General features: G+C 50.1%; 1 protein-coding gene across 3 annotated transcripts; it reads right to left on the bottom strand.

Annotated features, from left to right (window-relative positions):
• FAM78A (family with sequence similarity 78 member A) lies at positions 1-12955 on the bottom strand. 3 transcript variants are annotated; one of them, XR_006386841.1, is made up of 4 exons: positions 12398-12955; positions 10922-11405; positions 1718-4010; positions 1-1661 (listed from the first exon to the last, which is right to left on the bottom strand). XR_006386841.1 is itself a non-coding variant. In XM_044269195.1 (3 exons), the coding sequence occupies exons 2-3, from the start codon at positions 11347-11349 to the stop codon at positions 3482-3484; spliced, it is 957 nt and encodes a 318-aa protein (XP_044125130.1). In that variant the 5' UTR covers positions 11350-11405; positions 12398-12955; the 3' UTR covers positions 1-3481. The 3 variants fall into 3 exon arrangements, 1 of the variants encoding a protein (XP_044125130.1); XR_006386842.1 differs by having other exon boundaries at positions 2-2193; positions 2950-4010; XM_044269195.1 differs by having other exon boundaries at positions 1-4010.
• Between the last annotated feature and the right edge of the window lie 1560 nt (positions 12956-14515).

Raw genomic sequence — 14515 nt, 5'->3', positions numbered from 1 at the left:
GCTGTAGACCGCCCATCAGTGCCAGTGATGTCACCGGGAACACATGAAATGCTCCGATGCTCATATCAGGGGCTGCCTGGGTAAAATGGTGGGACAAGCCCTTTAATATATATGGAAAGGACAGTGACCTTCAGAACATCTGAGACCCTGTTTCTTCAGCATCAAGGGCCAGAGAACAAGTAATGCCACCAGCTCAGGGGATCTGTTGAGAAATGCTACCAGTTTCATCAGTCACTCTGCCCGCTTAGCTGCCACACACTGGGCTGATCTGGGCCACGTACCACTGGTCACCATCTTCGCCATAGATGAAGGATCACAAGCTGGGCATCCTCACAACATACACTGCCTTATAAGTCCCATTCGTGACCGTGCTGCCGTAGGACATCCAGGAAAACGTATTTACCTGAAATTGTGATTTCCTGCAGTCCGCAGGCAGCACCACTGAAGGACACCGGCTCCTTCCTCCTGCTGAGGTTTATAGGGGCCATGGCGATTGGTTTATTGATCACTACTGTTTATTAACCTGTCTCTGTCTAGTTGTACCTAGAGGGCTTTAACCCATTCGTGACTGTGCTGCCTACAGGAAATTAATACATTTTGTTAACTTCTACAGTTTTGTGAACACATTATTTATGTAAATAAAAATGCCATAAGTTTTCTCCATTTCAGTAATATACTATTTATTTAATATTAGGTCTGTGAAGAAAACAGCTCCTTAAGCACAAAATAATAATACTGTCTCCTCAGAATGGCAGGACTATAGTGTGATGGTAAGTCTCCTGCCTGCTACACAGAAGGTCTGTCCATTTGTTTCTTTAGTAAAACATCTCTGCGCTGGGGAAGGCCCCCCCCCATCTGGAGCAGGAGATGCCGCCTTACTAATATTTACTGCACAGAAGTGAACATTCATGAGGCGGCCAATGTCACAGATCAGTCCGGGCCCCTGACTGCAGGACCGCCAGTACTGCCCTGATGGCAGCCCTGGGAGGCTCTCCTGACATGGCAGCGGCTCATGTGTTGTCATTTGTACCATAATTCTCAAAAAATAAATAAGCAGCTGCATCAAGTAAGGGACATGGAAGCAATGCCCTGCAATGCTCGCCCATCCCCCTGCTATCTATGTTACCCCTGAGATTGGCCTATCAACAGCGTTCCATCAGCCGCGCCGCACTACAAACCTCATACCTCGGCTTTAATAAAGCCCACCTCATACCTCGGCTTTAATAAAGCCCACCTCATACCTCGGCTTTAATAAAACCCACCTCATACCTCGGCTTTAATAAAACCCACCTTATACCTCGGCTTTAATAAAACCCACCTCATACCTCTGCTTAAATAAAGCCCACCTCATACCTCGGCTTCAGTGAAACCCACTTCATACCTCGGCTTTAATAAAGCCTACCTCATACCTCAGCTTTAATAAAGCCCACCTCATACCTCGGCTTTAATAAAACCCACCTCAAACCTCGGCTTTAATAAAACCCACCTCATACCTCGGCTTTAATAAAGCCCACCTCATACATCTGATTCAGTAAAGCCCACCTCATACCTCTGCTTCAATAAAGCCCACCTCATACCTCGGCTTTAATAAAACCCACCTCATACCTCGGCTTTAATAAAACCCACCTCATACTTCTGATTCAGTAAAGCCCACCTCATACCTCTGCTTCGATAAAGCCCACCTCATACCTCGGCTTTAATAAAACCCACCTCATACCTCTGCTTCAATAAAGCCCACCTCATACCTCGGCTTTAATAAAACCCACCTCATACCTCGGCTTTAATAAAACCCACCTCATACTTCTGATTCAGTAAAGCCCACCTCATACCTCTGCTTCGATAAAGCCCACCTCATACCTCGGCTTTGATAAAACCCACCTCATACCTCGGCTTTAATAAAGCCCACCTCATACTTCTGATTCAGTAAAGCCCACCTCATACTTCAGCTTTAAAAAAGCCCACCTCATACTTCAGCTTTAATAAAGCCCACCTCATACCTCAGCTTTAATAAAACCCACTTCATACTTCTGCTTCAGTAAAACCCACCTCATACCTCGGCTTTAATAAACCCAACCTCACACCTCAGCTTCGATAAAGCCCACCTCATACCTCAGCTTTTATAAAGCCCACCTCATACCTCAGCTTCAATAAAGCCCACCTCATACCTCAGCTTCAATAAAGCCCACCTCATACCTCAGCTTCAATAAAGCCCACCTCATACCTCTGCTTTAATAAAGCCCACCTCATACCTCTGCTTCAATAAAGCCCACCTCATACCTTAGCTTCAATAAAACCCACCTCAAACCTCGGCTTTAATAAAACCCACCTCATACCTCGGCTTTAATAAAGCCCACCTCATACTTCTGATTCAGTAAAGCCCACCTCATACCTCTGCTTCAATAAAGCCCACCTCATACCTCGGCTTTAATAAAACCCACCTCATACCTCGGCTTTAATAAAACCCACCTCATACCTCTGCTTCAATAAAGCCCACCTCATACCTCGGCTTTGATAAAACCCACCTCATACCTCGGCTTTGATAAAACCCACCTCATACCTCGGCTTTAATAAAGCCCACCTCATACCTCTGATTCAGTAAAGCCCACCTCATACCTCTGCTTCAATAAAGCCCACCTCATACTTCAGCTTTAAAAAAGCCCACCTCATACTTCAGCTTTAATAAAGCCCACCTCATACCTCAGCTTTAATAAAACCCACCTCATACTTCTGCTTCAGTAAAACCCACCTCATACCTCGGCTTTAATAAACCCAACCTCACACCTCAGCTTCGATAAAGCCCACCTCATACCTCTGCTTTAATAAAGCCCACCTCATACCTCAGCTTCAATAAAGCCCACCTCATACCTCAGCTTCAATAAAGCCCACCTCATACCTCAGCTTCAATAAAGCCCACCTCATACCTCAGCTTCAATAAAGCCCACCTCATACCTTAGCTTCAATAAAGCCCACCTCATACTATAGCTACACTAAAGCTTACTCCAATACCTGAGGTTCATCAAGGTCTCCACCCATAGCTCAGCTTCACTAAGGTCTACTCCAAAGTCCTCCATCTTTATGAAAGGCAGACAAGAACAGTGCCTCTTAGGGGGTTGAGGGAGCTGAGGATCTTTTGGCAACTTCTTGACGATGAGAACAACATTTGTGGGGGGGAAAAAGTCATAAATATCACACGAGAATGAAGTACGGAGAACGTCTCGAGCTTCATGCGTCATGGGAAAGAATGGACTGTACGTCCAACCTGACATGGAGCAGTGCAGCGGGCAGACCGGGCGCCCGATAAAAGCTGGTGGAGGGTCTACAGAAACTACCACCTTCAGTGTCATCGTGTCCCAAACCAAGGTCCACCAGCATAAAATACCACAGTGATGCCCTGAGAACTGCACAAAATAACAGCAGGACCTTGGGCGAGGATTTTGGTTGTTAAGTCTTTTCTTAGCAGCTATTGCCTGGTTTGCTGGGTTCACCGCCTCTTTGGGGGTATCACGACCACGGCTGGTTTGTTCTTAGGCCTCCACATAAGCACCTGGGCATCGTTGGCATTTGGTTTCACAAGAGCGCTGGGAGGTACGGGCTCGTTCTTGTTGAGGACTCGTGGCTGTTCCTGTGCAAAAGGTTCCTGTAGTTTGGCTCGTTGTCCCAGCGGTAAGGTCGGCTTGACCTCGATCTCCAGTTTCATCCTCCACTTGATGGTGTGCAGGATGACCAGGTCACCGCTGGACAGGTTGATGGCCACCAGCCAAGTGGTAAAACTTTGGTCCCTCTGGATGCCAGTCAACATAGGCACATTGGAAGCGCTGACAGGCACTGCCCACGTCACGCTCGGGTAGAAGTTGTCATTCATACTGACGGTAAACTTGGTGTCCCGCTTGGTGGGGCCGGTAACAGTGCAGGTCTCGGTGGTATTGCCATACCAGGGGTAGTTGACGCCGTCTGAGTCACTGATGGCGGGGATCTTACCACTCAGGAGATCCGGAAGTTCCCAACTAGACCTGAAGAAAAAGAGATCCAAATGTGAGGAGACGTAACCATAGATGTACCCTGCAAGGTTCTAATGTACCTTGTGTTCCAGTTCTTCACCATTTTCAACACCTCTACTAGCTGTCAGTGAATGAGACCATTCTTCTTTTTGTCCCTGGCCTAATACTTCTAAAACCTGAGGGTTTGTTAGAAACTATATCCAGTCTAAAGGATCCTCTGGAGGTGAATACATCAGTGGCACACATCTCTCCTTTTCTGATAGTTTGTTACAATGTATCAGTGCAGACAATCCTCTGTGAGCTCAATACATCAGCAGCACACATGCATTGTAACATTCCTTCCTTCATTCACTCATTTTGACCCAATTCATACATTTTTATGCAGTTTTCACTGTCTTAACCAAAAACAGAAGTGGAAACTAAAAGAGAAGTAAAAGGGAAAACTTTGTACTTCTCGATTTTGGTCAAAAGAAATTTTGAAAAATCAACAGTAAAAAGATAAACATAAAAAATTCTGCAACAGAAGCTAAAAAAAAAAAAGAAAAACACCTGACCTGGTCGCAGCTGGGCACAGACTGGTAGAGGTCACGGCCTGAGCTGCTGCTCGACTCTCCACCCGTCATAGTCAGACAATCGGGATTTTGGATCATTAAATGTCAGCCATGTGAACCCTGCGCAGGGGCCAAAGATGCCGCTGATCCCCATGAAAATCTGATTAGAATGCAGGTCTTTATATATTGTAAGTGAACCTTCGAGCAGCCCCTGCTTGTTCAGTGTATGTAAAAGTGTCATTTGTTTACTGAGAAGTGTCATCTTTACACCAGACACTGGACAGTTATCTGAGCTAGTGAAAGGACTAACGACCAGCTGTGCCATGTTTTATTGATCACGCCATGCCCCTTTCCTCAGGGTCGATTGAGGGCACAGTTTCTTTGTCATGCCAGTGTACTCTCATTAGGACCATGTTTTTAATCAAATCGCTGTCACATCGGGACCAACTGCTTCGTCAGATGGCTCCGACATCGGGACCAACTGCTTCGTCAGATGGCTCCGACATCGGGACCAACTGCTTCGTCGGATGGCTCCGACATCGGGGCCATCTTCTTCGTCGGATGGCTCCGACATCGGGGCCATCTTCTTCGTCGGATGGCTCCGACATCGGGGCCATCTTCTTCGTCGGATGGCTCCGACATCGGGGCCATCTTCTTCGTCGGATGGCTCCGACATCGGGGCCATCTTCTTCGTCGGATGGCTCCGACATCGGGGCCATCTTCTTCGTCGGATGGCTCCGACATCGGGGCCATCTTCTTCGTCGGATGGCTCCGACATCGGGGCCATCTTCTTCGTCGGATGGCTCCGACATCGGGGCCATCTTCTTCGTCGGATGGCTCCGACATCGGGGCCATCTTCTTCGTCGGATGGCTCCGACATCGGGGCCATCTTCTTCGTCGGATGGCTCCGACATCGGGGCCATCTTCTTCGTCGGATGGCTCCGACATCGGGGCCATCTTCTTCGTCGGATGGCTCCGACATCGGGGCCATCTTCTTCGTCGGATGGCTCCGACATCGGGGCCATCTTCTTCGTCGGAGACATCGGGGCCATCTTCTTCGTCGGATGGCTCCGACATCGGGGCCATCTTCTTCGTCGGATGGCTCCGACATCGGGGCCATCTTCTTCGTCGGATGGCTCCGACATCGGGGCCATCTTCTTCGTCGGATGGCTCCGACATCGGGGCCATCTTCTTCGTCGGATGGCTCCGACATCGGGGCCATCTTCTTCGTCGGATGGCTCCGACATCGGGGCCATCTTCTTCGTCGGATGGCTCCGACATCGGGGCCATCTTCTTCGTCGGATGGCTCCGACATCGGGGCCATCTTCTTCGTCGGATGGCTCCGACATCGGGGCCATCTTCTTCGTCGGATGGCTCCGACATCGGGGCCATCTTCTTCGTCGGATGGCTCCGACATCAGGGCCATCTTCTTCGTCGGATGGCTCCGACATCGGGGCCATCTTCTTCGTCGGATGGCTCCGACATCAGGGCCATCTTCTTCGTCGGATGGCTCTCACATCAGGGCCATCTTCTTCGTCGGATGACTCTCACATCAGGGCCATCTTCTTCCTCGGATGGCTCTCACATCAGGGCCATCTTCTTCCTCAGATCGCTCTCACACCAGGGCCATCTTCTTCCTCAGATCGCTCTCACACCAGGGCCATCTTCTTCCTCAGATCGCTCTCACACCAGGGCCATCTTCTTCGTCAGATCGCTCTCACATCAGGGCCATCTTCTTCGTCAGATCGCTCTCACATCAGGGCCATCTTCTTCGTCAGATCGCTCTCACACCAGGGCCATCTTCTTCCTCGGATGGCTCTCACATCAGGGCCATCTTCCTCGGATCGCTCTTACATCAGGGCCATCATCTTCCTCAGATCGCTCTCACATCAGGGCCATCATCTTCCTCAGATCGCTCTCACATCAGGGCCATCATCTTCCTCAGATGGCTCTCACACCAGGGCCATCTTCTTCCTCAGATCGCTCTCACACCAGGGCCATCTTCTTCATCAGATCGCTCTCACATTAGGGCCATCTTCTTCCTCAGATGGCTCTCACATCAGGGCCATCTTCTTCCTCGGATGGCTCTCACATCAGGGCCATCTTCTTCCTCGGATGGCTCTCACATCAGGGCCATCTTCCTCGGATCGCTCTTACATCAGGGCCATCATCTTCCTCAGATCGCTCTCACATCAGGGCCATCATCTTCCTCAGATCGCTCTCACATCAGGGCCATCATCTTCCTCAGATGGCTCTCACACCAGGGCCATCTTCTTCCTCAGATCGCTCTCACATCAGGGCCATCATCTTCCTCAGATCGCTCTCACATCAGGGCCATCTTCTTCCTCAGATCGCTCTCACATCAGGGCCATCTTCTTCCTCAGATGGCTCTCACATCAGGGCCATCATCTTCCTCAGATCGCTCTCACACCAGGGCCATCTTCTTCATCAGATCGCTCTCACATCAGGGCCATCTTCTTCCTCAGATGGCTCTCACATCAGGGCCATCTTCTTCCTCGGATGGCTCTCACATCAGGGCCATCTTCCTCGGATCGCTCTTACATCAGGGCCATCATCTTCCTCAGATCGCTCTCACATCAGGGCCATCATCTTCCTCAGATCGCTCTCACATCAGGGCCATCATCTTCCTCAGATGGCTCTCACACCAGGGCCATCTTCTTCCTCAGATCGCTCTCACATCAGGGCCATCTTCTTCCTCAGATCGCTCTCACATCAGGGCCATCTTCTTCCTCAGATCGCTCTCACATCAGGGCCATCTTCTTCCTCAGATGGCTCTCACATCAGGGCCATCATCTTCCTCAGATGGCTCTCACACCAGGGCCATCTTCTTCCTCAGATCGCTCTCACATCAGGGCCATCTTCTTCCTCAGATCGCTCTCACATCAGGGCCATCTTCTTCCTCAGATGGCTCTCACATCAGGGCCATCTTCTTCCTCAGATGGCTCTCACATCAGGGCCATCTTCTTCCTCAGATGGCTCTCACACCAGGGCCATCTTCTTCCTCAGATCGCTCTCACATCAGGGCCATCTTCTTCCTCAGATCGCTCTCACATCAGGGCCATCTTCTTCCTCAGATGGCTCTCACACCAGGGCCATCTTCTTCCTCAGATCGCTCTCACATCAGGGCCATCTTCTTTGTCAGATCGCTCTCACATCAGGGCCATCTTCTTCCTCAGATCGCTCTCACACCAGGGCCATCTTCTTTATCAGATTGCTGACATGTTTGCTTTATCTTTTTGGGCACTTCCTGCTGTTTCAAATGCAGACTCTGTTCATTGCAGGGGATTGTATTCTGCTGCTTTTCCTCTCCCCCGACCGGTCTTCCTGTGCTCGGTTGCATCTAGGACACTTCCGCAGACAGACAGATCTTCTAAGAAAAATAACTTGAGGAGAATGACAACAGGATCTTTGAGCGGAAGAGTCAGCAGCTGCGGTAAATGCAGGGGGGGTATGAATGGAGTCAGTAAGGAGGGAGAATAGGCATGCAGGTGGCAAGAGAATAGGATGGCCGGGCTCTGTGGTCTGCACGGTGAGGATATGAGGCTGATGTCCTGATCTGGACAGAAGACCACACAGGAGGCTGCACTACTGAGAGATTCTGATGACAACATGTCCAAATCACCAATGGCACTGATGTCGCTGCTCAGGCTGGGTAGGATGTAGTTATGGATATTGATTTTGATCTACTCAAGGTCTCATTAGTTCAGATGAACACGAGTTCTCACCAGAGCCTCAGTAGTGCATCCTCAGGCATTGGGCCTGTAACGTCAAAAAATCATATTTCAGTATAGAAGATGTTAAGAAACGGTGCACACACTGCCGTATCTGCAGTAGAAGCAGACCATACGATTGCTATGGGGCCCGGAGGGAGGGGGGGCCCGGCGAGGAACTTTTTCTACTACTCCCCCTGTGAAAACACTGCACTTTCACACAGTCGCCACTATGGGGATTCCTACAGCTTCCATGGTAGTTGTATTCATTTCTACTCCCTGAGCTCCCCCTAGTGGTGGCTGTAGGCAGCCAGATAACTTTGTAATAGAAGAGAAGCTGGAGTTTTATCAATGTATTTTTGCCAATTTTCTGGTGTAAACACATTGAGAAATATGTTCTTCAGAATGAGCACCATATATTTGAAACACCTACATAAAAAGTCAGATAAAGTGGGTGAGGACGAAAGTAACTTTTTCTTATAACTATTTTATTTTATTAAAATGTCTTCTACTTGATAAAAAAAAACACACGTAAATTCATCATAAATATGTCCCGTTGCACATGTTCTGCATGGCCTGGGAGCGATCGACTTGCATATACTGGTGGGAAACTAGGTGCAGGGGGCTCATACTAAGTTTTGCTATTGGGCCGTGTATGTCTGCGTCAGTGGTATAAAGCATCACGCCCTTTTCCACCAGATAACCCCTGACACGGACAAAACCTAGATGGTTCTGGAGGTTCAGCCCAGACCGTGACTCTGAGCGTCTCCTGCAGCTACGAAAGAAAATACAGTGGAAAAAAAAAAAATATTCACTTTATGTCCTTGTCCTGGAAATTTAAAAATAGATGTCACGTATACAATGGCTGGGAAGTGCGGGGGACCCCTGAAATCTGGAATTATCAAGGCAGGAAAGGAAGCCACTCGAATGGAATTTCCAGCAGGAAACCGGATCTCCAGGTATCTAATCCCGGGCCTGACACTACCACAAACCACGACCTTACACTGGGTCAGAGACGACAGAGAAGGTACAGGAGGAGATCCTGCAGCAAGCAGAGATAGACAGTGGGGTGACACCAGAAATAAGGAGATGGAGTAATTGGAGGGGTGAATACAATCAACACAGAATTACTGGGGTGTGCACAAGGTCCTAATAAGCATATGAGTTAGTGGGGTGAAGGAGAGCGTCATTGGGTACAATGTCTTGGGGGTACATGGAGTTTTGGGCTAGTTAGTAGGGTGTTGACTGAGGTGACGGGGAGCATGCGAGGTCAATGGTGAATCATGACGCAAACCAAATGGGGCGACGATGAAGTTATTGGGGTGTATTTTGGCTTAATGAACAGAGAATAAGGTTTCAGTGAACATGGAGTACACGTTGTGGGGTTTACATAGGATTAGTGGCATCAGGATAAGTTTACTAGGATTTAGAAGAATTACTCGGGACTGAGGTACTGGGGCGTACACTGATTTAATGGGGTAATTGCAAGGTTGCTGAGGCCACACTGGGACCATGAGGGTGTACACAAAGCTCTCCACATGGCTGGGCTGAGTGACGTGCCCATGGCGGTGCCCTTTTCTTTGACTCGTCTTACAAGGACACATCCCGCAACCTCGCTCCTTTACAGAAGTCATTTCTAATCTCCCCATAAATAAGGCTGAAGGCACCAGGAAACCTTCAAGGAGAAGCTAAAGTATCGCCGAAAACGCCGACTGCAGGAAGATTACGATGAATATTTTACGACATCTAAGAAGGTCAAACAAAAAAAAAAGAAGAAGAAAATTCCCAGAATAAGCAGCTGATGTTGATGGAGGAGATGATGAGAATATGATACGGAGGATTCCGTTCCAGCGCTCGCTCACATCCCGCCACGTCAGGTCTCCTATATCTAGCGCTTATAATCATTTTATGAACATGATAAGAACCTTCTATGTGACCTGGGGTGGGCTGGGGGTCGTGGAACCACAAGTTTCAGCAAACTCTGACAGCCAGGAACTGGGTTCCAAGCCCCATTCTCCATATGAGAGCTAGAAATGAAGAGAAAGTTGTCACGGCCCCGCCCCTTCTACTTGTATCTCTCATTGCTTTGGTGGAATTGAAGGGCAATTTACCCCACATTTTCACCACTTCTGACAACGCGTTTTGAGTGGAGCCATCATTATAGACACGTGTCACTTCATAGGTGGATACGCTTTGCAGTTACCGGCCTGTAGACCACATCCTGCCAAGACTGGAGGGAAAGGTTGCAATTCACATACAGGAAGCAGTGGTAGGCCATAAAAGGTCACTTCCTGGACAGGAGATTGGACTGATAGTAGGTCTTTGTGAAAGACTGCATGGTCTGCACCATTAAATCGCAGGCTCCTCTTACCTCCTCACATCTCGCCTGTCATATGTGTGACAACCGGTAATGGCGGCCATATTGGTAGCCACAATAATGGGGACAGTTTTGATGGCTATGTGTTCGTCCCTGTTAGCATAGATTTTGCTGATCTGGCAGAATCGCCTCCCAGCAGAAATTTACCTGTGCATCCATTGCAAATGGAGCCGGGACCCCAGCCAGACGCAAGGGAGCGCCTGCCAGAAGATTCGGATCATTCAGCATGCCGGATTATTGGACTGAGGCTGGAGGGGTACTTACATTCCCAGGTCCCCGTAGTGATTGTAGAACTCCATGTGGTTACAGGCCTGGATCCAGCCCACTCGCCACGAGTCTTTCCCAGAAATCGGAGGCACCAGGACTTGGGCGCTGGCTCGGAAATGTGGGGTCCTGTATCGGAGGACGACGCTGGAGGACTCGTCGATGCTGGTGGGGGTGGAGTCGATGGAGGCTTTGACGTCCAGCACGGCGATAGTCTCTCGGAAGACTTTGGGTTTGCAGCTTAGGCTATGGATGCACCCCATAGTATTTAACACCAGGGCAATCTCCAGCAGGCTCAGGCAGTCCTGGGGCCGACGACGCATGAAGACCTGCGCGTTCCTCCAGCCGGATCCCTGCGCGGCGCAGCCGGGCGACACCTCGTCCCGATGGCTGTAGTTCAGATGGTAGATTTCTTTTGTTATATCCATAGAGATGGACTGGCGAGCATCTCAGTGCTGCACGCTAATGGGGTGCTCCTGGGTACCTGCAACGAAGAATGTGTCATAATGCAATCTCATTCACTGACAGCAAGCAGAGATGTCCTGCAGAACCGAAGTACAAAGTATACTAGAAGTTTACAGTCAGGGTTTTGTGTAAAGTCTCTAAGCCTATCCTGAATGCACACTTGTATAGTTACTGATTGCTTGTGCCATTGTCAGTCTTCACTGCGACTCTTGCATTCTATTCCTTCGTTCTAACCCTAATGCTGGATCTATTCCGCCTTTCCTCATTACTGAGAGAGTGGCAGATATTCCTGGGTGGGAGAAGAATTGCTGAGGATTCTTGGTGACAGGTTTGGCATCAAAGCGGCATCACATCAGCGCCAGGTAGTCCCAACATATGCCGCCATCACACGGAATTGTAAATGAAAGAGAATCCACCATGTCACAGACAACAAGCAGAGTGACGGAGACCGACGTTAAGTCACAGTAACGATCCGTTTCTGGAAAAGCTGGGTGGCAACCGACATGTCTGCCATTACTGCCACCACATCGCCTGTCGCCCCCGGCTTACTCGGATTCCTGGTCACACATTCAGCGCCTGGCACCCAGCTTTCCCAGAATCAGATACAACAAGCCCCTGGGCACCTGCCTTGCCCCCGACCCCCTGGGATGCCATCAAATATACTCTGCATTGCATTAACCCTTGACTTAGTGCACTTGCAGACCTGAAGGGGGTTGCCAGTTAACCCTTGCCATGCACCCGCCTCTGTCGCTTGCATTAGTATGTGACCCCTTTCCTTTGCCGCTGACGGCTCAGCATTTCGGTGCAATCCTCTGCTGTAGCATAATGCACCAAGAGGGAGAGAAGACGGGAACCTTTCCACCTCACCGCTCAGGAAGGATCTGCAATACTGAAGGGGGGGGGCTATAAGGGGTTAATACATAGGGCTGCTGGTCGCCGCAGATGAAATGTATAGCTGGCGGAGGGTAAGCAGAGACTGGAGCCATTAATAAAATATGGAATATTAAGTACCTGTGTCTGATGGCAGCAGCAGCGTCTGGAGGGGGTGCAGCTTTCGAGGTGGCACTTTCTCTGGAGCCTGGCATGCTCCACGGTGCCAGTCAGCAGGCTGTGGTGTTGCAGCAGCACAGAGCGTTAACTGCAGGGTACAGCAGGGATGCCCAGCTCTGCCAAGCAGGGGTGAGTGGGGATCCCCCCGCCATCCTCCTAGCAGTCAGGATGAGTCTGGCACCAACGTGTCCTTGTCACTGCCTCTCATTGTCACCGCGGTCTGTAAATGTGAGCAAACTCCCCGCCCTGTAACAAGCACAGGAAACTTTACAAGAAGCACCCTGCTCATAGGGGCTCCCCTCCTCCTCCCCCTGGGAGGGACTCTGCAGTGGAGAGGAGCCGTCTCTGCAGGCTGGAGCGGGGTCTCCCCATAGAACTCTGCTCTGCAGTACATAGAGAAGTAAGGGCCCCATAACCAGGGCCCCCACACAGCACAGGGGGGTTTCTGCCTAAACCCCTTTCAATGACCCTTGGGCCATTTTTTTCACTGCCTCATTTACTAAAAGTTGTTCCTTTAGAGGATAGAGTCCTGACCAGTAGAAGAGGAGATGATCCCAACGGGGCCCCTCTTGCCCTGGGCCCCATAGCAGTCGCATGGTCTGCCACTATGGTAGTTACGCCCCTGCACAGGGGGCAAGGAGCTGCAGCAGCCTCTACCCATAGAAGGCCCACAGCAGGCACCTGCCCCCTGCTGCCTCCTCACCATGTACGGTACGGGTGTCATTTACCCAACAGTCTCTTCTCTGGACAAGGCGGCGAAAGTCTCAGCAGTCACCTCCAGGGTCTTGTGGATGTCCTCTTCCTGCCGTGCAGATCACCCAGCTGCAATGGATTGGAGTAGCGTCCCTTCCAGTGTCTCTGATGCAAGAGGCTGAAGTAGTCATCATGCTGATCCTCAGCTGTGTGAGGCTGAAGTAGTCATCATGCTGATCCTCAGCTGTGTGCGGCGGAAGTAGTCATCATGCTGATCCTCAGCTGTGTGAGGCTGAAGTAGTCACCAGCCTGATCCTCAGCTGTGTGCGGCTGAAGGAGTCACCAGCCTGATCCTCAGCTGTGTGAGTCTGAAGTAGTCACCATACTGATCCTTAGCTGTGTGCGGCGGAAGTAGTCACCATACTGATCCTCAGCTGTGTGTGGCTGAAGTAGTCACCATACTGATCCTCAGCTGTGTGTGGCTGAAGTAGTCATCATTCTGATCCTCAGCTGTGTGTGGCTGAAGTAGTCACCATCCTGATCCTCAGCTGTGTGAGGCTGAAGTAGTCATTATCCTGATCCTCAGCTGTGTGAGGCTGAAGTAGTCATCATCCTGATCCTCAGCTGTGTGAGGCTGAAGTAGTCACCATCCTGATCCTCAGCTGTGTGAGGCTGAAGTAGTCATCCTACTGATCCTCAGCTGTGTGAGGCTGAAGTAGTCATCATCCTGATCCTCAGCTGTGTGAGGTTGAAGTAGTCCTCATCCTGATCCTCAGCTGTGTGAGGCTGAAGTAGTCACCATACTGATCCTCAGCTGTGTGAGGCTGAAGTAGTCACCATACTGATCCTCAGCTGTGTGAGGCGGAAGTAGTCATCATCCTGATCCTCAGCTGTGTGAGGCTGAAGTAGTCACCATCCTGATCCTCAGCTGTGTGAGTCTGAAGTAGTCATCATCCTGATCCTCAGCTGTGTGAGGCTGAAGTAGTCATCATCCTGATCCTCAGCTGTGTGCGGCGGAAGTAGTCACCCTCCTGATCCTCAGCTGTGTGAGGCTGAAGTAGTCACCATCCTGATCCTCAGCTGTGTGAGGCTGAAGTAGTCACCATCCTGATCCTCAGCTGTGTGAGTCTGAAGTAGTCATCATCCTGATCCTCAGCTGTGTGAGGCTGAAGTAGTCATCATACTGATCCTCAGCTGTGTGAGGCTGAAGTAGTCACAATACTGATCCTCAGCTGTGTGAGGCTGAAGTAGTCACAATACTGATCCTCAGCTGTGTGAGGCAGAAGTAGTCATCATCCTGATCCTCAGCTGTGTGAGGCAGAAGTAGTCACCATACTGATCCTCAGCTGTGTGAGGCTGAAGTAGTCACCAGCCTGATCCTCAGCT

The sequence above is a fragment of the Bufo gargarizans genome, chromosome 9 (genome assembly GCF_014858855.1).
Source record: "Bufo gargarizans isolate SCDJY-AF-19 chromosome 9, ASM1485885v1, whole genome shotgun sequence".
In the NCBI taxonomy this organism is placed as follows: Eukaryota; Metazoa; Chordata; class Amphibia; order Anura; family Bufonidae; genus Bufo; species Bufo gargarizans.
Note: the sequence above shows the minus strand (reverse complement) of the source record. Positions and strands in the feature narration are given on the sequence as shown.